The sequence below is a fragment of the Phyllostomus hastatus genome, unplaced genomic scaffold, assembly GCF_019186645.2.
Source record: "Phyllostomus hastatus isolate PE091 unplaced genomic scaffold, TTU_PhHast_1.1 phas_contig_64, whole genome shotgun sequence".
In the NCBI taxonomy this organism is placed as follows: domain Eukaryota; kingdom Metazoa; phylum Chordata; class Mammalia; order Chiroptera; family Phyllostomidae; genus Phyllostomus; species Phyllostomus hastatus.
Window position 1 is genome coordinate 11,401,425 of NW_025333928.1, and position 26,343 is coordinate 11,427,767.

The 26,343-nt window shown below is 59.6% G+C and overlaps 1 protein-coding gene across 4 annotated transcripts; it reads left to right on the forward strand.

The window, feature by feature from the left end:
* Positions 1-25,055, forward strand: CAPN15 (calpain 15). 4 transcript variants are annotated; one of them, XM_045849150.1, is made up of 13 exons: positions 1-223; positions 768-899; positions 17,642-19,097; positions 20,045-20,253; positions 20,333-20,516; positions 20,590-20,813; positions 21,633-21,758; positions 21,840-21,992; positions 22,422-22,583; positions 22,752-22,984; positions 23,065-23,216; positions 23,291-23,469; positions 23,536-25,055. In XM_045849150.1, the coding sequence occupies exons 3-13, from the start codon at positions 17,664-17,666 to the stop codon at positions 23,711-23,713; spliced, it is 3,234 nt and encodes a 1,077-aa protein (XP_045705106.1). In that variant the 5' UTR covers positions 1-223; positions 768-899; positions 17,642-17,663; the 3' UTR covers positions 23,714-25,055. The 4 variants fall into 4 exon arrangements, with proteins under 4 accessions (XP_045705106.1, XP_045705105.1, XP_045705104.1 ...); XM_045849149.1 differs by lacking the exon at positions 768-899; XM_045849148.1 differs by lacking the exons at positions 1-223; positions 768-899 and adding an exon at positions 8,759-8,960 and having other exon boundaries at positions 23,540-23,682.
* The last annotated feature ends 1,288 nt before the right edge of the window (positions 25,056-26,343 follow it).

Below are 26,343 nucleotides of genomic sequence, written 5' to 3' on the forward strand. Positions count from 1 at the left end.
GCCCTGGCTGGGCGCTACGCTACGGAGGCGGCGTAGGTTGGGCGCCCGACGCGGACCGGTCCAGCCGGGTCTGGGCGTTCGGCAGCTCCTGCACTCAGTGCCGGAGGCCGGCAGGGCAGTGCGGTTAGTGGCAGAAGTTGTAGGTCGGCTGGCAGGGGTGAGCGGGCCGGGGGCCGCGCCGCCCAGGCCGCACGGACAGAGGAGGCGCCGCGGGGTTGCGGAGGTGAGTCCAGCCAGCCGGGGTGGGGGCGCGGCCTGGACCCTCACCGGAGCCCGGGCCTGGCAGGCAGCGCCCCTCAGCGCCAGGGCTGCCAGCCTTGGATCCAGGGTCTGCTTCTTGCCTCGCTGGCGCCTCCTGGGCATTGCCCGAGCCCTCACTGGGTTGGGTGCGCTGCTTGGAGAGGGGAGCCGGTGGGGACGGGGTCATCTGAATCACTGACAGACCATCCCTGGGGTGCTGCGGACACTGGCGGTGGCCTCAGCCTCTGCCTGCCCTTGAGTGTCCTTATCTCCCAGGCTGCGTCCTGGTTCGGCTGCATTAGGGGACGCGTCCCGTGGTGCTCGCAGCCCTCCCCACTAAGGTACTTGAGGGCGATTCCATGGAATGGGTATGTGCGGGTACGCCCTGTGTGCCCACTGGCCACCCTAACACTTCCTCTTCCCTGTTCCTCCCTGGGCTGGCGCTAGAGCAACACAGGGAAGTTACAGGGGATTTATTCCTGAGAATATTTGCGGGAGTAACCCGGTTTTTCCTGTTGGCCACAAAGGAGTCCTTCTGGTCCGGAGGAGTGAAGCTTTGTTGTGTGGTCACATAGCCCTAACTGGGTGCCTCTTGGAGACCCCTGAATGCACAGGACTTTGTAACTAGACTGAAGGCAACAGGATCTCTGTGAGACCAGGTAGGGAGTTTGGGGTCCTGCAACCTAGAGCCCTGGCATCCTGTGAGGAAAACGTACTCAGACTGGTGCTGAGTTGGGTTTGAGCTCCTCCCAAGAGCCCCTTCTTTGGGGATCCCTTGGGTCCTCCCTCTGTCCAGGTTTGGAGTCCTGTGTGTGTCACTTAGGTGTGGCGAGTGATTATCTTCAGCCCCCAGAAGCTGATTGAGGTGGTGGGGTAATTCCATTCTTCCTCTCTGAATGACTCTCTCAAATGTGAAAAGAGATAGTGTTTCCTGGCCTGTCTTGGAAGGAGAGACTCAGAGGGACAGGGGAACCTGGATCCCAGCTCTGTGGCCCGGCTGATGCTCGTGCAGGAAGCCCATGCAGCCTGGCCTTGGGAATGGGCACACCTTACTTCCTCCCAGGTCGTTCTGCTCCCAGGAGTAGCACTCTTCTCCCTCTTCCCTTCCCTCTGCGTCTGAAAATTTCTGGAGCTGCTTTTCCTGAGCAGATAGGCCCATGACCTCATGACCTTCCAAAAACCAGATTTAAGCCCTGCTGGGCCCAAGGCTTAGTGGCTGCATGGCTTTAGGCAGGGACCTGTGGTCTTTGATATTGTATCTGCTCTGAGCAACTCTCCCCCCTCCCCTCCCCACCGCCAGACCCCAGCTCTGAGAGCAGAAGTGACCAGGAGGGTTCTATGTGTTGTAATCCTACAACACATAGAACCCTCCTTCGTCCCCAGTCATGCAGAGTCCTTCTGTCCTTCACCAGAGAGAGAGGACAGTGGTAACATTCGCTAAAGCGCCTTTGCACTCAGACCCTGCACTTTCCAGGCCCTGCGCTCTCCAGCCCCTGTCTCGTAGGCTGCACTCCGGTAAGCCCCATTTTACTGAGAAGCAGCCCTAAAAGTGCTCCAAAAGCTAAATATCATTTATGGGCCCCAGCTGATCAGTGAAGAGCCTGATGAGGCCAGCTACCCACAGTCATGGCCTTTTGGGACAGAGCAGCCTCTGGTCTGGCCTCAGGCGTGCTGCTCACCACTCTAGCAGCTGTCCCACACCCTGCTCTGGCTTTTCTGGAGTTTGGGGGACCTTCTAGGGCTGTGTCCCCACCTCCCTGGTGGCCGAGCTGGGGGATGTGCCTGAGCTGTGCTGCAAGGTATCAGGAGGAAAGCAGGTCAAGAGCCGCTATTGGGAATTGTCGCGTGTGTCTGCATCCAGAGGGAGGCAGTTGTTACAGCTTCCTGTTCTGCCTGTGTTGTCACAGCCCAAACCCGAAGCAGAGAGACTTCCTCCTCAAGCCAGTCCCCACTCACATCCACATTTTTTTCCGAAGAGTTGCCCTTTGGAATTAAATTCACAGAGGCAGAATTTAATTCTGCACCTGCCTGGTGCTGCCCTCCTGCCACATCACAGGAAAGGCAGCACATCCTGGAGCCCCTGTGTTTCCAGAGAATTACCCCTGCCCCATCCCCTTAATGCCTTCCTTTCTAGTGAGCTGAAGGCTTGAGCGCCCATCTCCCCGTGAGACAATTTGGGCTGGCGGGTGCTTGCCGGACTGCCTGGGCCAGGGCTGCTCTTGCCACCACTTGGCAAACAGAAATGTAGGATAGAAGTGCCAAAAACAAGAGTGCTTGTCTGGTACCTTCTCTTTTCCTGTTAAAAATAGTACTCAGTCCTGGCTGGTGTGGCTCAGTGGATTGAGTGCCGGCCTGAACCAAAGGGTCACCAGTTCAATTCCTAGTCAAGGCACGTGCCTGGGTTGTGGGCCTGGTTCCCAGCAGGGGTCAAATAAGAGGCAACCACACATTGGTGTTTCTTTCCTTCTCTTTGTCCCTTCCCCTCTCTCTAAAATAAATAAGTAAAATCTTTTAAAAAATAGTATTCAACATCTAATATTGAATTGTTGAACTAGAAACTGAAACACTAAGAGTGTCCCTGTTCCTCTGATAGTACTGTATGAAAAACAATTTCCTTTTTTCACTACACATAACTGAGGTGGTATATGGCTTCGAAGACACGAGAGGACCACAGTCACCCCATTCCCCTCCTTGGAGGCAGCCCCAGGATCCTCCTGTGTAATTGTCCTCCAGCCTCCTCACTTGTGCTTTCGACTTTGAGGGACCCATCTCCTCCCACCCCAGAGCGCGGGTGCCTCAGAAAGATGAGTGAATACAACCCGCCAGCTGCTGGTTCGCCACAGTGAATGGGGTCAGTTGGTGTCTCGGGGGGCTCAGAGCCATTCCTCCGGGCCAAGGAAATGGGGGCGGGCCGCACGGTGAGGAGCCCTGACTTCTATCCTAGAGCCACTGGCCAGAACCTTCAGGGGCCAAATTACTTGACATACAGAGAAGTCCAGAAGCACCGAGAACAGTGACTGCCGTGTGGCATATTTGGACAGCGGATCCCAGTCAGGTGGGCCGGTGTTTGGGGCGGGCGTGTTTCTTCCCAGGTTTACTGATAGGAAGCAGTCATACTTTTGGAGCTTACAGCATTTGTTCCTGGACCTCGCTCCTGAGTGGGCGTTTATCATAATTCTCAGCAGAACCTCTTCAGTCCGCTTCTCAGAGGTCAGCAGTGTTGTGACTTGCTATTGGTAGTAGCAGGCCCTGTGGGCAGGGAGTGGCCAGCCTTGGTGTTTGCCCGAGGACAACGGCGAGTGAATGGGGGAGGCTGCAGCAAGGTGGGCACCGGTGCCCTCGCGCCACACCTAGGGAGAACAGGAGGGGGCGTGAGTGCAAAGCCACCCGGCCTGCAGCAGTGGTTGGAGGTGAGAGTGGCCAGACGGTGCTAGGACCTGGGTCTGGGTGAATCTCAGTGGATGCCTGGCTGCTTGCCCAGAGCCCTGCCCCACCTGGACACCTTTCCCTGGCAGCCCCTGCCGTGCGCAGAGCCAGCTAAGGGAGGCCCCTTCTGCCGCGGCAAGAAGCTGCGGCCTTGGGATCTCGAACAGGTCCGCCTGCCACCCTAGTTGGCCCAGGGACAGTCAGGGGCGTGGGCTAGGCAGTGAGGAGCTGGCTGAGCTGAGTCTCTCCCCTGGGGCTTCAGGCCTCTTCTGGGTGAGGGACAGGTGTAGCTTCAAAAGGAATGCAGTCCTCAAGCCACCTCCCACAGGAGTATTCTCAGAGTGACTGAGGGCAATTCCTTGTCCAGGCTCTTGTGCGTGGCAGTGGGGCAGCTGTCCATGCAGCCCCGGCCTGCGGGTGAGGGCACAGCCCAGCACAAGAGCCACATAGTCACTGAGCCTGGACCACTAAGCCTGGGGGCATGAGCATGGGGTGGCAGTGCTGTTGGCAGACTCTCTGTGCCACTGACACAGGCATGGAAGGGAGCTCAGGTGTGTCCACAGTAGGGACGAGTCCCTTCCTGGGCGCCATGGCTTAGTTGGGGCTATGGGACCAGTGGTGGAGCAGTGGGGTTGGAGTGCAGTGTGGGCCCCCCTCTCTCTGCAGGGGTGCCAGAGCCTCTCCGTAGAACCCTTGGTTCACAGAACCCCCCAAGATCTGCCCAGGCCCCTGCCCTGACAAAGCCGGGTTCTCATGGCCTTGCAAGCGTGTGCGTCTGAGGCTTGGGGTCATGCTCCTGTCATTCTGGGGAGTACCACAAGGCACCCACATGTTGCTGGGCCTGTCTCCCTTTGGTGTTACCCCCACGTGAGTGTTCTATCCCCAAGGGCCCATCCCCTGACTCTGTGCCCTGTTGTCCTCCCACCTCTAAGGGAGCTGTTGATGTAGGTGAGCTGCTGACCCAGTGAGGAAGGTGGCGGCAGGAGAATGCTGTCCTGCCAGTCCCAGCCTGGGAGGTCAAAGTCTGGGCCCTCTCCAGGGTGGGGCCCCAGCCTGGTTTCTGTTCTCTGGTAGGGTCGGGAGAGGCTGCCCTCACTCAGGCGGGAGCTTTACGTACTCATGTTTCTGCCCAGGTGGCAGCCCTCCCCAGGCTGTGGGGGCCCTTCGGACAGGCTCCCAGCTTCATGTCTGGTGGGTAGGATGGTGGGGTGTAGTGGGTGGCCGTGAGCACCCTGGGCACAGGGAACAGTGGTCTAGAAAAGCTTGGGGTCCCCTGGGTGGGCCACTCGCCCTCTGACCCTTTTCCGGGTCCCCATCCTGGCACTGATTCCGTTGGCCCATCGGGTCTCTGCAGGTGGTGAAGGACCATCACTACAGGGTGGGGCCGTGGGTCTCGATAATCTTAATGGGGCTTGTGTCACACAGGCTCACGTGTGGGCACAGACGCACAGGGAGCCCCCAGAGGGAGAGGTGGGGTGAACACCCAGCCCCTCCCCTCTGGGATCTGGGTGTGGCCCACCCTTTGCCCTCTGTGGCCTCCATGGCTGCAGGCTCCTGGTGTCTGCTCACCCCTGTCCCTGGGCCAGGCAATCTCACTCGGTGGGAGCACAGAGAAGCGCCCCCTTCCCTTTCCCACACATGCTGAAGGCCCACAGGGCAGTGGGGGCAGGTGAGCTGGGGTGAGGGGGCAGGTGAGCTGGGGTGAGGGATGGCAGGGTGTTGCTGCTGGGGTCCAGCTGCCATGACTGAGGTGCACCCCATGCAGTGTCCTGTGGAGATGGTTGTCCTCACCTGGCCTTCTGTGTGCTCATCACTCTCGGGGGTGGTCCCTGGCTGTTCTCTCAGAGGGCCATGCTAGGCACATGCCTCGCGCCCGGGCTGGCGGACAGTAGCATCCTGCCCCCTGGGGGCGGCAGCAGCCCCACCTTTGCGCTTCCAAGGCCAGATCTAGGTCACTGCCCCACTTAGATCCAGGGCAGTGGTTCCCAAACGAGCTCAGGAAGAGCCAGCAGGGGCTCGGGGAGGGGGCAGTTGCTTATCCTGAGGCACCATGTCTTGGGATCCTGCCCTTTTGCACAGTCCAGGAGGCTGGTGCTGCCGTCGTCCGCTCTCTGGCTTCTGCCTGGAGACCCGTTGTGCATGAGGCTCTTCGTGAGACACAGCAGCCGGAAAGTGACCACCAGGGTTCCTGAGCATCGCCATACCCAGTGCCTCAGGCGGGCCTGCAACCCAGCAGGGCCCCAGTGGGCGTTTGCTGGAGAATTAGAGGGTGCGCAAAGGGATAAATGAGTGGGTGTAGGCTCTTGCAGGGCTGGCAGAAGGTCTCACCTGGGATGAGAGGAGCAGCAGCTCCTGCAGGAGAAGAAGGTTGTATAAGGCTCGTCACCCTGGGGTTCCGCCACAAAGGATAGTACCTGGGTGGCGATATTCGTAAAAGCTCCCATCCTCGGTCATTCTGACTCGGAGTCAGGGCAGAGCATGACTGGCCCACCCTACCCTGGCAGGGCTTCCCACACGGTGCCCATGCAGATGGGACCCTCAGGTGGGCTGGGGGCAGCAGAGTCCACACTACTTGGCGGCCTGGCCAAGCCATGCCCAGCCAGGGTGATCCTTCATGGGTCTCGCTCCCTCGGGCCAAGATGGGGTGTGGGGGTGTTGGAGTGCTGGCAGCCCTGGGAATCCCTGGAGAGGCCCTTCTGGAGCCAGCTGCTCCCTGGGATCTTCGCCTGTCCAAACCACCTCCCTTCTCTGTCCCTGCTGTTGAGCTCCGAGCAATGACTGGTGCCGCCCCTGCCTTCCCCGGGGTGCCCAGGGCCGTGTCCTCACTCTGCACGGCGGCTAGCTCTCCCTTTGGCTCTGTCCAAGTCAGGCGCATGTGGTGGCCCTGACCTGGCTGCAAGTGGTACTGTGTGCCCTGCCCCCCACCCCTGGTGTGGGGGCTCTTGGGCCAGGCTTCCCCATGCTGCCCAGTCCTGTTGTCCGGGTGGAAACAGGCAAAGCTTCGCCGGGGATGGACCAGCCCTGGACCCAGTCAAGAGCACTCCTGCTCCATGGGTGTCGCAACTGAGCGAGGCTCCAGCTCAAGCCCTCAACTGCCTTCACTGGCTGCCTCCCTCCCTGCCACCCACCTGTTCAAGATTTAGCCTTGAAAGGGGCCCTTCTCCCAAAGGGGCTTGTGTAGAGTGGGGTTTAAAAGTTCGGGGGGCTGTGCTCGTTCTGATGTCTGACGTGCACTCACGGGGGAGGCAGGTGTCTCCGGTGTCCCGGGCTGGTGTGAAACCACCGTGGGTGTGCCCTGTGCACCTCAGCTGCGTGCACTCAGGCCTCCCGTTGTGCCTTCCTGAGCATGCTCTGTTAGTGGAGCTACCTGCACATGTGGCTGCTGACCCCAGAGTGTGGCCTGTCCACTCGGAGGGTGAGCATGAACCGCCGCAGGGTCCAAAGTCCTTGACCCAAGATGGTGTCACGCAGCTCCCACACGGTTTCACCCGGTCTTACACTGACACAATAACATTCCGGGTGTAGAAGATTCCATGGGGTACATTGCTGGGTTCCCACAGCCTGTCTGTTGTACCTTTCTTACATGGCTGTTGGTGGACTGGAAACAAACCCCGTGGCTCGTGCAATGCTCCTACTGGACTGTGTTCCTGGAGGTCGGAGCTGGCAGACAGTCTTTTGGGGCCAGGTGGGGACAGTGTCAGCTTTTCTGGCCCCCACAGGGTCTCTGCCCCACTGCTCAGCTCTGACTGTGCTCTGTGGCGAGGGCCTGAGTGTCAGGTGACTTGTGGGACCAGCAGGCCAGCCAGGGCTGGTGTTTCTCTGTCCCACCCATGTCCCCTGGAGAAAAGGCACCCAGCAACATCATTGCTCCAGGGGCACTCGGCCCATCAGACCAAAGCTCTTATGGGGCGGGGGCCCCAGGCGTCTACTGTCCCAGATCCCATGGCCCTTGGCTCCTGCGGTTTCCAGAGCGATGTCTTTGCTACTGTTCACTCTCACGCAGGGAGCCCCGCACAGCCCCGCCTTGTGCCCGTGGCCCGACCAGCCTGCCTATGCTGCAAGGACGCGTCCCCCAGCTCCACTGCAGCCCCTGGCCGCCATCACCTCGGGACTTAGTTGGGAGCTGGGAGACGCATGTCCAGTGGACTCGGGGGTGGGGGGCTGGAAAGCGAAGCAGATGCCCACCTTGGCCCAGAGGCAGGCTGGCTGGCTGGCTGGGGGAGGGGAGGGGAGGCGGTCATCTTCCATAACCTGACTGGGACTTGGCTCGTTTGAAATGTGTCCTGCTCTGTCTCAGGGTGGATGCTCCTGGGCTGTGTTTCATTCCTCCCCTTGGCCAGTGGAGGTAGGGGCCTGCCCTGGAGTGTGCAGATGGTCTCCCACTGGAGGCCTGGCTGGCCTCCCAGGCACCTCTCAGGCCACCCGTCTCCTCTCGGGCCCTAAGGCTTCTCTGGGTCAGGGAGGCTCCTCAGAAAGGCCTCAGAAGGGCGGGTTGGCAGACACAGCGTTGTGCAGGCCTCTGCCAGGCTTTGCAGGGCTGTGCCAGCTCCACTCTGTTCACTTCCCCTGTTTTTCCTTTTCCGCTGGTTAAACATCCCCTTGATTCTTCCCTCCACAATAAAGCAAAATTGTGTCACTTCTCACTGAAGACATTTGTCTCTGAAGGCCAGTGACCGGTGACACCATCATCCTTCCCCTCTGGGCGGCTGATGGGCTGGTGTGGGTTTTTAAGAGCAGAGGATGGGGCTCAGTTCTGCTGCTGCGTGGGCCTTGGCCCTGTGGGGGCCTCTACAGTGGAGGTTCCTGGGGTGGGTGCTGCGGGGCCGGGCACAGGCCCCAGCCCTGCTCCCTGGCTGTCCCCTTCCCGCCTCACGGCTGCTTGCACTGGGGAACCTCCAGAGCTCCTGGGGCTTTGTTCCTGTGAATCATGCTGTTTCTTCTTTCTCTTTATTCTCTCTCTCTCTCTCTCTCTCTCTCTCTCTCTGTTTATTTTTGTTGTGTGACTTTGACTAGCCCGGCAGCCCTGTCTCCTGTGTGGGAGCTCCCCTCCCTCCATGCTCTGGCCACATGTGACCAGGCCTGGCTCTCAGTGTGGCCACCGTAACGGGGGCCATGGGGAGCTCCGCTTCCTCGCTGGCCGCCGAGACTGAGTCGGACCATGGCTTCCCCACGGGGCCACCCTTCCCAGGGTCCCCGGCAGCAGCCAGCTGTTGTAGAAGCGGCCCTGGGGGGCCTGTCTGGGGCGCTGCCCTGGTCACCCAGCAGCACCAGACCCCGCGCCCCCAGGCCCAAAGGTAAGAGAGCTGGGTGGGCCCCAAGGGTTGGGAGTGCTGCTCCATCAGGGTGCCCCTCTTTGGCAGAGGGGCTTGTGGAGAAGTGGGATCCCCATTTCTTAGGGTCCCATGGCAGCTCACATTCCCTCAATGGCACGAGACCTGAGAAGCCCTGGCGTTGCTCCACGCTTGGTGAAGAAGGTTGGGGAGACTGGCCCTCTTTCAGCCCACTGAGCCTGTGTCTCCGTCTGGTGCTCGTGAAGAAACAGCTTCTGGAGTTTTTAGCCTTGCAGGTGGGGAGCCTGCCAGCCCCAGGCCTGAGTGGCACTGGCTTGTGCTGAGGATGCTGGCTTGTTTCCTGCAGGATTTGGGGGACACCCCATCTGTGCAATGCCCCTGCTCTAACATGGCTGCCGGCCAGGCACTGGGGGGTCATGAGGCCCAGCTGTGGCTGGGCTCGGCCCGGGTTTCTCAGCCCGGGCTGTCCATTGGATCACCTGGAAACCCTCGCCTCAGAGGCTCTGCAGTGACCAATGTGAGGGCAGGTCAAGCTTCGACGTCCCACCTCAGCACTGATGCCCCTGCTTTCACCCTGTCCTGTGGCCTTGCCGGGGGGAGGGGTGCCCAGTGCTCAGCATACACTCAGGTTCCACAGACCTCAGGGCAGAGTTATGGGTAGCTCCTGCTCTCTCAGGGTGCCCAGGCCTTGGTTCAGTGGGTGACAGACATCTTCCCTCTGTCAAAAGCACATCCTGGGCTCTCCTGCCGGGCGGGCAGCAGGCAGGGCCCTGATGGGCATGTAGGTGTGGGCTCAGCCCCCTGGGATGCCAGCGGAGCTGTGGCCTGAGTCCCTAGTAGAGGAGGCATCTGGAAAGGTATCGGAGGTCTTGTAAGATACCCTGGTGGGCAAGAGTCAGGAGCTTGAGGTCCAGAGGGGTGTGCCAGGAGGCGGGAAGTTGGGAATGAGGTATAGTGAATTATTAAGAGTATCTCCTTGTTACCGTATTGACGACGTACTAGTGAACGTTGCTGTGTCCCAGCTTCCTGAGATGTAATGCATGCTGTCAGGTTCACCCCTCACAAGGATACGGTTCCGTGCTTGTAGTTCATTTATAGAGTAGTTCAGCCATCACCGCCACACGGTGGTTTAGCATCTCCATGCCCCCATAAGATCCTGCCTGTCAGCTACCCTCCCTGTCCCCAAACTCCCTGCTTCCTGTCCACAAATTTGCCTTTTCTAGAAATTTCCCATGAGCAGAGTCCTGTGATGCGTGTTCTTCTATGCCTGGCTTCTTGCACCGAGCGCCGTTTCAAGGTCTGTGTGCACGGCGTTTGTCGGTGCTTCGTTCTCCCTGTGGCTGCATGACACTCCTTCGTCCGGGCAGGCCGCCCCGTCCACCTGTTTGTGTTTCATACATATTTGTGTATACGTTTTTGGGTGGACACGTTTTCATTTCTGTTGGGTAGAGAGAGTGGAATCGCTGAAGTTTATTACAAGTTTATATTTAACTTTCTAAGAAACTGCCACACTGTTTTCCAAAGTGGCCGCACCATTTCGCATTCCCATAAGCAGTGCAGGGCCAGCCCCCGTTTCTCTGCATCCTGGCCCTTCCCATGGGTGTGAGGTGGTGCGCGGCGGTGGTTGATTGGCATTTCCCTGACGGTCAGTGATGTTGAGCTCCCTGCAGATTCCCATCTCTCCACACACGTCTTTTTATATTCATTTGTTTCCTTAGGATACATTGCCAGGAGTAGAATTACTGGGTCCCAGGGAAGGCGGCTGGCCCCTGCCGAGCAGCAGCTCCCCTGTGGACCCTGCGAGGTTTGCCAGGCAGCTCCCTGCGAGGCATTGTGAGTGCTCTGAGGGACGCGCGTATGCGGTAGACTTTGGACCTTGACTCATGCCATTAAGCCAAGTGCCTGGTGGCTTGACATCACCGTGTCTTCTTCTGGTTTCCGCCAGGCCTCGCCCCGGGCTGGTGCAGCTGGGCAGCTCCTTTCATGGAGCTGTAGTTGGGCCTCGACTTCAAGGTGGTCACTGTCTGTCCTTGGGAGCAGTGGGCAAAGACAGATGGGGAAGAAATGGCGTTAATGACCTTGAGGAATTCATAGGCATCCAGACCAGAGATGACAGAATGGCAGAAGAGGTGGGCACAGGAGATGGCAGGAAAGGTGTAGAAGGCAGGGGCTCCACCGCATCATGGCTGCACTGTGCGCTGCCCCTGGCAGGACACCCTCCCCACAGGCGTACACTCGCCACGGTCTGGAGGGGCAGCTGGGAGTGTGCACAGGACCCGCTCCCCAGCTCTGACAGGGGCATCAGGGCCTGGAAGGGCACGTGCAGAAGCCGCAGGACAGCAGCCCCTGCCTCCCGGCAGCACGCGGCCTTCCTAGCTGGGAGTGCCCGCCCCATTGCAGTCCTGAAGGCGAGAGAGCTGGGCGTGGGCACACCTCCTGGAACTCACTGCCAGGCTGGGAGCAGGAACTTCCGTGTCCCAGGAGCTGCTCATCTTAATCAATAAGTGATTGGTGGGGGCACTGGCTGCCGCAAGCTCTCCTCCCCACCCCACCCCCCACCCCCCGGGACTCAGAGACAAGGAGAATGACCCAAGGCTGGCTGGAGGTGACCTCTAGGGGAGGCCCCCAGCACCGTCTGGAACCAGCCGGGGCTCCAGGGTTGGGCCGCCATAGCTAGGTGTGGCACCTGCATCTGCTGGCATGGCCTGCCCAGGAGCCCAGCCTCAGGCCCCGTGGCTCGACCGAGGCCCGTGTGTGGACAGCACTTACTGCTTTCGACTTTCCTGGGGAGGTGTAAGGCCATCGCCCAGGACGGGGCTGCGCCACCACAGCCCTGCGGACACGTGTGTGCTGGGGGCCTTCACGGTGAGCCCCAAGGGCAGCTCCATAACCGCCCCTCTCTTTTGAATGAGAACTGAGTGTTGGCGACTCTCAGGTAATGAGGGTAGAGCAGGTATGTGTTGTGGAATTTTTCTGGGCAGTTGCCTGCATTTCCCACCTGACGTGGCTTCTCTGTTGTAAGGAGTAACTCAGGCTGTTTTCCACGAGCAGCCAGTTTTCTCCCCAGAAGCAGTTGCTTCTGTGTCCTGGAGCACAGGTGACAGCCTCTGAGTGAGTGTTCAGGAACTTGGGGACATTTCGTGTTGAGGGTCTGGTTTGACTCCAGATTCCCCACTTTCTCTTCCCAGCTTTGCCTGGTGGCCCGGCCTCACCTTTGGACACTCCGGGGATTTCAGATCTCTGGGCCTCGCTGAGTGTCTGCCGGGCCCTTGAGGGTGGCCCTGGCATTTCGGAGACCAGAGCAGCTGCTCCCCTGCTCAGGGTTCCTCTGCTCAGCCGTCACTGACCCCTGAGCCACTTCCCACCGCCCGACAGCACTGAGAGGGGTGCAGGCTGTGAAGTGAGGGTCGCTGGGGCCGGTGAGGGAGCGCGTGCCTGTCCTGAGGCTGTGCCACCGCCACCGTCCCTAGAGCCTCCTTCCAGCCAGAGGGGCAGCTGCTTCTGCCCAGCTCTCCTCTGGTTCCCCAGGGCTAAATTTGAGTTTTAGGTACTGTTTTCATTTAAACCTTTCTGAACTCGAGAAAGAATCTTCCAGATTGTCTGTGTCTACAAGGGCAGCTGTGAAACCTGCCCTGGTCCCACCCAGGTGCAGGCCGGGGCAGCAGACACCTTGCCTTGTGTGCAGCTAGTCCAAGGCAGGGACTGGCCAGCCGGCGGGTTACACAGGTGAACAGGACTTGGGTTCCTTGCCCTCTACCTCCCCACAGCGTTTGCAAGGCTTTCTTTGCTCAGTGTGCCTGGTACCAGCAGGGTCCGTGGCCCACCTTTCCTGATGGGGCAGGAACCTGAGTCTTCTCTCTGGAGACCTCCCAGGCTAGGTAGGGTACACAGGGTGAATGTGGCCATGCTCTGAGCCTGGGGTTGGGGTGGAGGCTGCCTAGGACCCCACCTGTGTATACATGTCTGTGGACGTACACGGTGCCCCACACCTGGACCACGGGCCCTTCTCTAATGGGGAATGGTAGGAAGCAGGGGTCCCTGGTAGTGTCCAGGAAGATTTTTTAGGCTTTACCTTGCAGAAACCAATGTTAAAGCTGACCTGGCCCTTGGCCACACCCACTCTGCTGGTGCTGGGGGCCCTCTCACATACCCCAGGGCCTGTCCACGCTGGAAGGTGGCTTTACAGAGTTTGCTATGGGCCTTGGGAAACAGTCGTGTTGCCCAGGGTAGACTTTTTTATTACTGAAGAGGCAAGTTTTTTTTTCTTCCTGAACCAAAAGGGTTTGATGTGAATATAGATAGCATTAGAATCACAAGCTTTGTGTCTTGTTGTAAAGAACAATTGATCTCTCTGCCAGCAGAGCAGTGGCGCAGGAGAGTGTGTTGTGATGCGTGGATGCCACCTCGAGCCCAGATTAGCCCTTCGTAGGCAGGCCAATGGGCCAGCCTTGCCCTTAGCGTAGACACGAGACCCATCTTGGGTGGGAGGAACCATTCTGGAGCATCCCACCTGCCCTGCCGTGGGCCTGGGTGCCTTTCTTCTGCACCTGGGAGAAGCAGAGGCCCAGCCTTGGGGAAAGTGGGTAGGCCAGGCACCCAAGAACCCACCCAGCAAAGGAGGCTGCATTCCAACACACGGGCAGCCTGCAGGGCAAGCTGTGGAAGGGGACCCTGGAGGAGTGGAAGGTGGATGCCCTGCCTGCTCTGCACCACCAGCAAGGTCCTGGGAGCCAGGTGCAGGTCTCCTGGCTCCCGCTTCCCAGTCCTTCAGGCCTTCCCGTTTTGCCCTCCATGTGCCTACCACACTGCCATGCATGCCTCCTTGGGCCTGGCAACATTTTGGAGTACCATGTCCTCTGGCCACACCTGGCCTGTGTCTCCTGGCTCTCCCTGTGGGGTCTGTCATGCCCCTAAGGTGTAGACCCGGTCTTTGTCTGGCAGCAGCCTACCTACCCCCCAAGGCACAGCCAGAGGCCTCCTGATATCAGAGCTCCAGGTGGGGTGGAGCCCCCTCTGAGTGTTGTCCGCCCTGCAGCCACATACAGGTGCCTTCCCCCAGCCAGTCTCCATCCACCCAGGAAGGCCATGTCCTGTCGCAAGCAGGGTCTCCCAGGTCCAGGTGTGGCTAGCACTTTGGCATAGGCTACTCCAAACAGGCTGGTGTTGGCCCTTTCTCCCACCTCCTTTGATCTTGGATATTTCTCCTCGGCCATCCCCCCTCACTCTCCCGGAACTGAGCAGCCAGCCCCTACCCCCACCCCATGGGCTACCATGGCCCCCACCGCCTCAGGATGTGAGCTGTGAGAGGAAGAGGGTTTGCATGCTGCTGCAGGATGCTGAGCTGCCTCTTTGCACCTCTGCCGGGCAGAACTGGGCCTGCAGTGGTCCAGGTGGGCAGGTGAGGAGAGGGTGCTCAGTACCCACAGAATTCAGGCTGTGCCCAGGGGCTAGGCCTCAATAGGGGCTGCTGAGGTACAGGAGTTGGGTCAGTCCAAGCACCTTGGATGGAAGGGCTGTGTCCTTTGCTAGGCAGGAGTGTACTCACTTGGCCATGAACACTGCTAGGTTGTATTTCATGATCAGGTATCTGTAGCCCTCAGCACGTGTCAGAATTGGCCCCTGCCCAGGGGGTTCCTAGAAATTCCAGAAGCAGACAGCCAGCCAGGCCGGGAGACCCATCAGGAGGCTCTGGATCAGGGGTGACCCCACCCCCAGCATGGAGAGGACTGTGCGTGGTGACCTGGCCCTCCATATACTCAGACTTTTTGTGCGTGATGAAATTCATGTAACATAAAACTACTGGTCTCACCCCTAGCTGGTGTAGCTCAGTGGATTGAGTGCAGGCTGTGAGCCAGAGGGTCTCCACTTCGGTTCCCAGTCAGGGCACATGCCTGGGTTGTGGGCCAGGTTCCCAGTAGGGGGTGTGTGAGAGGCAACCACACATTGATGTTTCCCTCCCTCTCTTTCTTCCTTCTCCTCTCTCTAAAAAGAAATAAATAAGACATTCTTTTTAAAAACCTACTCATCTCAAAGTGAACAATTCAGTAGTATTAGTACATTCACAGTGTGCAGCCATCACTTATGCCGGGTTCTGAAACGTTTTCATCACCCCAGAAGAAAGCCTCATGCGCACCATACAGTTAACTGCTCTCCAGCCCCTGAAAACTCCGGTCTTTCTGCTTCTATGGATTTGCCTGCCTTGGACATTTCATGGAATTGAATCATAAAACATGTGGTCTTGTGTGTCTAGTGTCTTTCACTTAGCATGTTTTCAAGGTTTTCAACACATGTATCAGAACTGTATTCTTTCCTGTGGCTCACCCGTGCATTCACTGGTGGGCTTCTGGGGCGTTTCCCCATTCGGCTGTCGTGAGTAGATCTGCTGTGAACGTGTGCCAGTTCTTTAGGGTGGATACCTGGAGGTGGAATTGCTACGTCGTATGGTGGGTCAGTGTAACTTCTTGAGGAGCTGCCGGACTGTTTTCCAGAGCAGCTGTGCTGTTTGCATTCCCACCAGCAGTGTCGGGAAGGGCTCTGCTTCCTCCTCGGGTTCGCCAGCACTTGTTAACGTCTGCGGGTTTGACTCTGGCAGTCCAAGTGGGTGTGAAGTGGTATCTCACGGCAGGTTTCCGTGTCCATTTCCCTAATAACCAGGGATGAGTATCTTTTCAGGTACTCATTGGCCATTTGTGTATCTCCTTTGTAGGAATGCCTATTCAAGTCCTTTGTGTATTTTTAAAACAGGTTGTTTTTCTTTTGTTGTTTGGCTTTAGGGATTCTTTACATATTCTGGATACAAGGTCCTCATCAGACATGCAGTTTGCAAACATTTTCTCCCTTTCTGTGAGTTGCCTTTCCCCTTTTTTTGACGACATCCATTTTTTTCTCTACTTTCCCATGCTTTTGGTGTCATGTCAGATAATCCATTGCTAACATCCACAGTCATGAAAATTCACCTATGTTTTTTTCTAAGAGTCCTACAGTTTTTGTTCCTGCATTTAGGTCATTAGTCCATTTTCAGGGTATTTTTTACTACAGTGTGAGGTAAGGGCCCACCTTCATTCCTTTCTGTTTGTACCCAGTTGTCCCAGGACCATCTGTTAAAAGCCCGTCCACTCCCCATTGAGTGGTCTTGGCACCCTTGTCAAAAATCACTTGACCGTATACACGAGGGTTTATTTCTAGACTCTCCATTCTACTCTATTGGTCGTGTGACGACCACAGAGTATGCTGTGAGAGGTGTCATCCTGCAAAACAAAAGGTCGCCAGTTTGACCCCTGGTCAGGGCACATGCCTGAGCCATGCGTCCACTCCCTGGTTGGGGCATATGTGAGAGGCAACCGGATGATGTTTCTCTCCCTCTCTTTCTTAGAGAGACCCCTTCTCTCTAAAAATAAATAAATAAAGTCTGCTTTAAAAAGACCATATAGCATATACATGTAGTCTGTCTTTATGCCAGTACCATACTGTCTCGAGTTTCTAACTCTTTTTCAAGATTGTTTTTGCTGTTCAGGGGCTGTTGGAATTTCATGTGGATTTTATTTATTTTTAGAGAGAAAGGGGAAGGGAGGGAGAGAGGGAGAGAAACATCGGTGTGTGGTTACATCTTACACACCCCCTACTAGGGACCTGGCCCATAGCCCAGGTATGTGCCCTGACTGGGAATTGAACTGGTGACCCTTTGGTTCACACAGGCCAGTGCTCAATACACTGAGCCACACCAGCCAGGGTGATACGATTTTTAGAATCAGCTTTTTCCATTCCTGCACACACACAAAAAAAGGCCATAGGGATTGTATTGAATCACTTTGGGTAGTATTGTCATCATAACTATATTGTCTTAATCCATGAATGTGGGATGTTTTTACATTTATTTAGGTCTTTTTTCTTTCAGCAATTTTTATAACTGTCAGAGTATGAGTCTTTTACTTCCTTAAATTTATTCCTAGGTATTTTATTATTTGGGGTGCTATTTTAAGTAGTGCTGTTTTTTTAACTTCCTTTTCAAATTATTGCCGACACAGAAACACAGCTGATTTTTTTTGCGTTGATCTCGTGCTGAATTTGTTTATTAGCCCTAGTTGTTTTCTTTGTAGGTTCTTGAGAGTTTGTCTAGGATTATGTCGTCTGCAAATGGAGACTTTTATTTCTTCGTTTCCAATTAGATGCCTTTTTATCTTTTTCTTTCCTGGTTGCTCTGGCCGGCACCGCAGCACAGTGTTGGGCTAGCCTTGCTGTGTTCCCGACCGGGCAGGGGGCGGGGCGGGGGGGGGGGCGGCATTCCGTCTCTCACTGCGGGTGCCACGCCCGCTGCAGGTGTTCTGTGGATCCCCTTGGTCCTGTCGAGGAAGTTTACTCACACTCTTTACTGTGACTTATCAAAGACCACCTTCACGCCGGAGCCCCACGGCCACTAAGGTGGTGTGGCTCAGCCCCATCCCTCCCTTCCCACAGGCCCACCACCCCAGAAACGGTCTGAGGATAGAGCCTTGAGGTCCCTTGGAGGCTTTGGAGGACCTCTTACTCCTCAGAGTCCTCAAGCCCCTCACAGGCTGCCTTCTTGAGCTTGACATCTGTCACAGCCCAGAAGGACACAGATCCTGCTGGCTTGATCCCCCTCATCCCAGGCAGCGACTCGGGCTCCCGTCCTCTGGGCTGGCACTGACTGGGACCATCCCTTGCAGCCACACACACTCGCCTGGGTCCATGGCCACGGTTGGAGAGTGGTCTTGTGCGCGCTGCACTTTCCTGAACCCGGCCGGCCAGCGCCAGTGCTCCATTTGCGAGGCTCCCCGGCACAAGCCTGATCTCGACCAGATCCTGCGACTGAGCGTTGAGGAGCAGAAATGGCCTTGCGCCCGATGCACATTCCGGAACTTCCTTGGCAAGGAGGCCTGTGAGGTGTGTGGCTTTGCCCCAGAGCCTGTGCCCGGCACCTCCCTGCTGCCAGTCATCAACGGGGTCCTACCCAAGCCGCCCACCATCCTGGTGGAACCCAAGGGCAACTGCAAGGAGGAGGCAGGTCCAGCACGGACAGAGGGACTAGTGGCCATGGAGCCAGGTGGGGGGCAGCCCGAGGAGGAGGAGGAGGGGACAGCAGAACCTGGGAGCGGCTGGGCCTGCCCTCGCTGCACACTGCACAACACGCCGACTGCCAGCTCCTGCTCTGCCTGTGGGGGCCCCCGGAAACTCTCACTGCCCAGGATCCCTCCTGAGGCCCTGGTGGTCCCCGAAGTTGTGGCCCCCGCCGGCTTCCACATCACACCTGCTCCACCCCAGCCTGGGGAAGGCAATGAAGCTGACCCTCCCTCTGCTGCTGCCGAGCAGGAGCCGCCCCGGATGCCACCCTTCAGCCCCTTCTCACCCACCCTGCAGAACAACCCTGTGCCTCGCAGCCGCCGTGAGGTACCCCCCCAGCTGCAGCCACCGGTGCCTGAGGCCACCCAGCCCTCCCCCACTGCTGGCTCCAAGGGGCCCCCTCAGGGCCCAGGGCGGACTTCTGCTGGGGCCTCCCGCTTGGCAGAGCTGCTTTCAGGCAAGCGACTTAGTGCTCTGGAGGAGGAGGCGGCTGAGGGTGGCACCGTGCTGCGCCGGTGCAGCTCCTGCTCCTCGCCCAGCCCCGCAAGCCTGTGTGAGGCCTGTGGCACTGCTCCAGGCAGCGATGTCATTGACCTGGCCGGTGATACTGTGCGCTACACACCAGCGAGCCCCTCCAGCCCCGACTTCACCACCTGGTCGTGTGCCAAGTGCACACTCAAGAACCCCACGGCAGCCCCCAGGTGCACTGTGTGTGGCTGCTCCAAGCTGCATGGCTTCCAGGAGCACAGCGAGCCCCCTGCTCGTTGCCCTGACTGCAGCGTGGACAAGCCTGGCCTCTGCACCGCCCACAAGGCCAGCCGCCTCTTTCCCGAGGCACCACCTGAACGCCCAGGTCAGTGGGCCTGCCCTGCCTGCACACTGCTCAATGTGCCACGGGCTAAGCACTGTGCTGCCTGCCACACACCCCAGCTCCTGGAGGCCCAGCGCCGGGGCGCAGCACCCCTGAGGCGCAGGGAGAGCATGCACGTGGAAAAGCGGCGGCAGACCGATGAGGGTGAGGCCAAGGCTCTATGGGAGAACATCGTGGCCTTCTGCCGGGAGGTGAGTCCTCTCAGGAGAGTGGGCCACACACCAGGGCTGATGCTCCCTTCCCCATGGGCCTTGCTCTGCATCTTTTGTCCTTCCCTGCTGTCCCTTCTCCAGCCAGAGAGGGGGTGGAACCAGTGGCAAGAGAGGCAGCATTCTCTTCCCCAGGCGCTGAGCCTGGCACCAAATCACCCCTCACCTGAGTGTGACTGGCCCCCACTGTCTACATCTTGCCCCCTTGTTCTCCACATGAGCCCACAGCCCCATAGTCAGTGGTCCTGACCCCTCCAGGTATGATTTTCTGTAGACATTGAAGCCACAGGGAGGTAGGGACACAGGTGGAAGCCTCGTGACAGCAGGCAGGCCTGGTGCTTCCTCCAGCTGTGCAGACCCAGCCAAAACTTGGGGTTGGGACACCCCCTCATGCTCTCTTGCCCAAGGACCTGTGGGAGACCTGAGCCCAGGGCAGTGTCACCCTCAGGTCAGCTAGAGGGTTTTGGCAGCCCCGTCACTGCCTGCAGCCCACCCTGACAGCTTGCCCAGTCTTGTGTCCTGCCTTCCCCCACCCAGCCAGGTCCCCTCACCTCTGGCCTTTGGTGTGCTGGGCCATGGGCTAGGCGGGGGGCTGTCCAGGTTTTCTGTGCCTACCACCCCTGCAGTCTCCAGACTGCGGTGGGGGGCTTTTCCATTTCCTTGGGGCATCCATACCTCCCACTGACCTGCTGCCAGCCTGCAGTGCCCTGGTTGGCTGTGGTCCCCCGTGCCTACGTAGGGTAGTGTGAGTCACACGAGGCCCCAACTGAGTTCTCCACACGGGTCAGGGTAACTGTACACGTGCCTACTCCCTTTCCTCTGGGACTTAGGCAGCATTTTCAGGGTGTTGTCTCGGGCTGCCAGTTGGAGCAAGGTGCATCTTTGGCCCGGGGCCACCCAGCTGAGCCTGAGCGTGTATGTCTCTGCAGAACAACGTGAACTTTGTGGATGACAGCTTCCCACCCGGGCCCGAGTCTGTGGGCTTCCCCGCAGGTGACAGCGTCCAGCAGCGTGTTAAGCAGTGGCTAAGGCCTCATGAGATCAACTGCTCCGTCTTCAGGGACCACAGCACCTCCTGGTCTGTGTTCCACACACTACGGCCCTCGGACATCCTGCAGGGGCTGCTGGGCAACTGCTGGTGAGTGTGGGGCGTCCTCTCAGGCCCGGTGGCAGGCTGGTCTGGTCATGCTCACCTCCAGGCCTCTGGCTCCGCACAGGTTTCTCAGTGCTCTGGCCGTGCTGGCAGAGCGGCCCGACCTGGTCGAGCGGGTGATGGTCACACGCAGCCTGTGCACGGAGGGTGCCTACCAGGTGCGGCTCTGCAAGGACGGCACGTGGACAACGGTGCTGGTGGATGACATGCTGCCCTGCGACGAGGCTGGCTTCCTCCTCTTCTCACAGGTGGCAGGGTGGGCAGGCACGGGTGGGCGAGGGGCAGGCACTGGAGGGCCGTGACTCCAGCCCCTCCCTGCAGGCCCAGCGGAAGCAGCTGTGGGTGGCCCTCATCGAGAAGGCGCTGGCCAAGCTGCACGGCTCCTACTTTGCCCTCCAGGCAGGGCGCGCCATCGAAGGCCTGGCCACACTCACCGGTGCCCCCTGTGAGAGCCTGGCGCTGCAGGTCAGCTCCACTAACCCCCGCGAGGAGCCCGTTGACACTGACCTCATCTGGGCCAAAATGCTGAGTTCTAAGGAGGCTGGGTAAGAGGGGCGGGTGCTCTGGCGGTCAGCAGCTTTGGGAGGAAAGGAGAGACGAGGCTAGGGGACAGCCAGGCCCGGGCCCGGAGTGGCGGGAGATGCAGAGGCAGGTGTCCTCTGACACGCACCCTGTGTTTCATGAGATGTTTCCGGTGTGGGCTGACCGAAGTTAGGAGGCCGGGCCTGCAGCCCTGTGATCTCCCACTGCTGGCTGGTGGTCCCACCCGCACAGGCCAGGGCAACAGGCAGAATAACAGCTGATCAGCCCTCACCTGGAAGGTCTCATCTGACCTGGGCCTGTGATGGCCATCAGATGCACCTCCTTGGAGCTCTGTGGAGCAAGCTCCATGGAGGTGCCTGGTAGGAGTGGGCTGCCTTCTGAGACCCAGCCCAAATTGGCCAGTGTGTCTGTAAGGGGGGTCCAAAACCCTAAGCCTGAGAGAGATGGCTCACTGGTGCCAAGACCCCCTGCCCTCAGCTGATGCTGGGCATCACCGCTGCCGCAGTCACTTAGGGGGCCACAGCCCTGAGCCAGCAGGACCTAGGCCTACCCAACCCCTAGCCCCAAACCCTCCGAGCTCTTAGGCCACTGTGTAGGGAGCAGACCGACACTTCCTGAGTTCTGTGTGTCTCTCCTGGGTCCCTGGGGTCTGCACTCCCCCACAGTCAGGGAAGAACCCCCCAGCCTCAGGGCCAACAGGGGTCCTCTGGTGAGTGAGCCCTCCTCCGTGAATGAGGCCCTTGGTTACTAAGGGGCACCCTTCGTTAAAGGCCCCTGGTCAGCGAGCCTCCCCGGTCAGTCAGGCCACTCTGCCTGCACAGGTTCCTCATGGGCGCCTCTTGTGGTGGGGGCAACATGAAGGTGGACGATGCTGCCTACGAGAGCCTGGGCTTGCGCCCCCGCCATGCCTACTCCATCCTGGATGTCCGAGATGTCCAGGGCTCCAGGTAGGGGCTGGGCTGGCCGTGGGTAGCCAGGGCATGTGGATGTGTGGTGGAAGCCGTGGCCCTCAGCCCCGTGGTCTGCAGGCTCCTGCGCCTCCGGAACCCATGGGGCCGCTTCTCCTGGAATGGCAGCTGGTCAGATGAGTGGCCACACTGGCCGGGGCACTTGCGTGGCGAGCTCATGCCCCATGGCAGCAGTGAAGGTGTCTTCTGGATGGAGTACAGTGACTTCATCAGGTACCTGAACTCTGTGGGAAGTGGGCATCCGACATCTACCGCACAGCCTCCCTGTGCTTTGGCCACCTTTGTTTGGCCCACCTGACTTGTCGGTGCCCTCGACCCCTTGCCCTTACCCACGGTGTGTCCCGCTTGGGAAGCCTGGCCTGTTCCTCTGCAGACCTGAGGCAGGGGGTGGGGAGAAGTCGAGTTCTGCCCTTAGGACTCTGTCTTCTCTAGGTCATTGTTAGGGCCTGGGCCCTCTGGTGGTGTCCATGGGCAACCGCCAGGACCAGGGCTTCCAGGACACTGGTCCCAAGAAAGGCCCAGGACACAGAGGGGCAGAGATTGGCTCGGGGAAGGGGCTTAGGGGGTGCCTGGACTCCCGCGTGGCTCCCGTGTCTGGAGCTGGGGTGGGGCTGCTCAGCGGAGCGTCCTCTTGTTGCTCAGGTACTTTGACTCCGTGGACATCTGCAAAGTGCACTCAGACTGGCAGGAGGCGCGCGTGCAGGGCTGCTTCCCCACCTCGGCCAGCGGGCCCGTGGGGGTGACAGCGCTCACCGTGCTGGAGCGTGCGTCCCTGGAGTTTGCCCTCTTCCAGGAGGGCAGCAGGTGGGGGCAGCTGTGGGCTGTGGGGGGAGAGGCAGGGTGGGGCTAGAACACTGGTTGGGGTGGGTGGGTGGAGCCGGGGGATGTGTCGGGGGTGCTGGGTGATACTGTGGGCCCGTGGGGCCACAGACAGCAGGTGCTGCCCATGACCCCTCCCGGGTCTGGCTGCAGGCGTGCAGACTCAGCAGACAGCCACCTCCTGGACCTGTGCGTCCTGGTGTTCCGAGCCTCCTTCGGCAGCGGTGGCCGCCTGAGCCTGGGCCGCCTGCTGGCCCACAGCAAGCGAGCTGTCAAAAAGTTTGTCAACTGTGACGTGATGCTGGAGCCCGGCGAGTACGCCGTGGTGTGCTGTGCCTTCAACCACTGGAGCCCCACCACGTTGGGCCCCCCGGCTGCTGCACAGGGTAACGCTGCCCTCCCCACCCTGACCCCCAGCCCTCCCCACCACGGTGCCCCAGGCTCCCCTCACTCACACCTTCTACAGCCTCCAGCCCACGCTGCTCCCCGGAGCCACCCGGCCATGTGCTGGCCGTGTACAGCTCCAGGCTGGTCATGGTGGAGCCTGTGGAGGCTCAGCCAACCACACTGGCGGACGCCATCATCCTGCTCACAGAGAGCCGGGGGGAACGGCACGAGGTGAGGTGGGCGGCGAAGGGGAGGGGGCAGGGAGGAGGCCTCACCCTACCCACACCTGCTCTTTCTGCACCCAGGGACGTGAGGGCATGACCTGCTATTACCTGACGCATGGCTGGGCGGGGCTCATCGTGGTCGTGGAGAACCGCCACCCGAAGTCCTACCTGCACGTGCAGTGCGACTGCTCCGATAGCTTCAACGTGGTGTCCACGCGCGGCAGCCTGCGCACCCAGGACAGTGTGCCGCCCCTGCACAGGTGGGCGCCGCCCCAGACCCCCGGACTCCCTGGCCTCCCCCGGCCCTCACCAGCCCCCTCCCCCAGGCAGGTCCTGGTGATCCTGTCCCAGCTCGAGGGCAACGCCGGCTTCTCCATCACCCACCGCCTGGCACACCGCAAGGCCGCCCAGGCCTTCCTCAGCGACTGGACGGCCTCCAGGGGCACCCACAGCCCCCCACTCACGCCCGAGGTCGCTGGCCTGCACGTGCCCCGGCCATTGTGACCTCCACACCCACGCCCGCCTGCCCCCCACATGCACTTTAGGAGGGAGACCCCAACAGAGGACGCTTGAACCAGAATCTCAGGACCCCGCCCAGGGAGCTGCCAGCCACGGACCGCAGCTTTCCTTGGACCTTTCTTCCCGCCCCTCCCTCCTGTCCGGGGCCTCCCGGCCGCCAAGCAGAATACCTCCACCCCGCTTCTAGCATGAGGGGGCTACGCACCAGCCCCTCTGTCCAGCCTGCCTCCAGGTCAGGTTCAGACTGCCAGGGCTGAGGTGAGGCTGCCCCTCTCCCATGGGCCTGGGGCTCCTGCCTGTGTGAGGCAGTCGAGAGCTCCATTTACAAAACCAAATCTGGGTAGGTCAGAGGCTAGGACGCAAGGGTTAGCAGGGACCACCCTCCCCCCCTTGGGGTCAGAGGCCAGGACTCCAGGGTAAGGAGACAGGGACTACCCCCTTGTGGGGACCAGAGGTTGGGACCCTGAGATGGGTAGGGACCACTGCCTTTGAGGGTCAGAGGCCAGAATTGCAGGCTGAGCAGGGACCACGGCCTCTGTGGGGCACGAGCCTTCTCTCCGCAGCTTGCCCCAGGAGCCCACCTTCTCACCCCCCGCACTCCCACAAGGCCAGCTGAGGTCACTGGAGTCTCAGCAGTGTATCCCGGGAGGCAGGTGCCTGGCGACCATGGGCTCAGGACCAGGGATGGGGAGAGTCCTAGCTGCCCTCTCTGGCTACACTATGCAATTCCTGGAGCGCTGGTCAGGACTGAAGCCATGCCCCCAGGGCCGCGGGACAGGAGCTGCCGTTTGGTAAGGTGGTTTGTCCTCAGCACCACCTGACCTCTGCCAGGAGGACCAGCGTCCGACAGAAATCCTGGGCCAGCCCCGCCTAGGCACTCACAGGGCAGGGTGTGGCTCCTCCAGCCCTCCCCCTGCGTCAGAAGCCCAGGTTGCCGGGCCGCCTCCCAGCTGCCCTCCCCTGTGGCTGCTCAAAGTCCTGCATCTGCCTGTGGACGTGTGAGGTCGACTCCCAGAGGCCCCCCGACCTCGCTACCCTCCAGCCCCCAGGACGTGGGCGGCCCTGCCCACCGCCCCGCACTTGCCGTGGCGTCATAGGGTTTTTACCACTGGAGAAACACCAGGAAGCACTACACTCCCCTCTGGGCCTCCTTTATATTTGCTCCTTTTACTCTGAGCTGTGAATATTTTTAACCCTGTACATACAGCCAGCTCTTCTGACACAGAAACTATTTTATCAGTTGTTTCCCAGCCTTGTAGGGTGATTCTCCATGGGTGTTTCCAGACTCAGGCTCTGATGGACCAAATGAAAATGTTTTGTTTTGTAATGATGCCTCTTCATCTGTCTGTCACTCCTCCCGCGGGTGATGGGGTCCTTACCTCCCCTGTGTGTGCAGAGCCTTGCTGAGGGGCACCCAAGCCTGCCTGGTGACAGTGGGGGTGGTTTGCTGGTGCCTGAGGTTGGCCTTCAGGCTCCGCTGCTCAACAGCTGCCTCCGCCCCCCCAAAAAAGACCAGCGTCCAGGCAGGGCAGCAGCTTGGGCCAGACCCTGTGGTGGTTGGCAGGCTGGTCCTCACACAGACAGAAGGATATGTCTGTGTGGCTTTTCCCAGTGAGATGTCCGTGTCTGGGGACGTCTGTCCGAACCCATCAGTCATCAGGAGCAGGTGGAACATGGTGGGCAGGGGTGGGGGAACACAGAGGGAGAAAAGTTTCTCACTCTGGTGGGTACAACCTGCTTCTGCTGGGCCCTGGGCCCCTCCTTTTCATTCTGGGAGGCACCATCCCCATTTCGCAGGTGGCCACTGAGGCTGGGCATGTCCGGCAGCTCCCCGTCTGGCCTGTGGTTTGAATGAGTGGGGGGCTGGGGTGTTGAGGCTGGCACTCGGCGAGTGTAAGAGGCCTGTCACAGGCTAGCCTATGGAATGTGAAAGCAATTAAAGCCACCAGCAGTGTTCGCTCCAGGCGGGCCTCGGGCGGCGGGGGAGCTGCCACAACACATCTTGCATCGACGCCCGAAGACTGCCCGCCCTGATTCACCGAGGCTGCGCTAGCCACGCCAGACCCTCTCCCCCTCTCCTGTGGGGCAGGGGCCAGGCCGAGTCCACCCTCCAGTCATCAGAGAGCTCGACGCCCCCCCCCCACCCCGGGTGTTCTGAAGCCTAGACTAGTGTTCCAGTGGGCGCCCAACACCCTTGCAGTGTCGAGCCAGTCAGAGGTCATCACAGTGAGGCAGGGGGTTGCATGCCTACCCCCTTGGCCAACCTGGAGACCCCCCAGCCTGTGGTGGGGGGAGGTTCCAACAGGGAGGGGTAAGGGGAGGGGGGCCTTGTGCCCCAACCCCAGAGGGCACAGTGTCTGAGAAGTTGAGAGGTCCCACAGACAAGACCCTTAGCCATGGCACTAAGGACTGAGGGGGTTGCAGGCAGGGGTAGAACACTAGTAGGGCCCAAGTGGGGCCTTGGCCAGGGTCAGGTTCAGGGAGAGGGGACTGGTGGTGAGAGATGATGCAGGCGCCAGCCAGGCCTGCCTGAGAGGTAGACTTAAGTCGTGCCCTCAGCCCTCTCAGGGTGGCCCTTGGGCCCCAGGCCAGGTGTGAGGAGTGGACAGGGCAAA

What these genes read in the sequence shown, in the direction of transcription:
- CAPN15 (XM_045849147.1), top strand. Translation starts at nt 8,779, where the DNA reads ATGGGGAGCTCCGCTTCCTCGCTGGCCGCCGAGACTGAGTCGGACCAT. An exon ending in CCGCGCCCCCAGGCCCAAAG is followed by an intron (nt 8,961 to 17,641) that starts GTAAGAGAGCTG and finishes CATCCCTTGCAG; the next exon opens with CCACACACACTCGCCTGGGT. An exon ending in CGAGATGTCCAGGGCTCCAG is followed by an intron (nt 21,759 to 21,839) that starts GTAGGGGCTGGG and finishes CGTGGTCTGCAG; the next exon opens with GCTCCTGCGCCTCCGGAACC.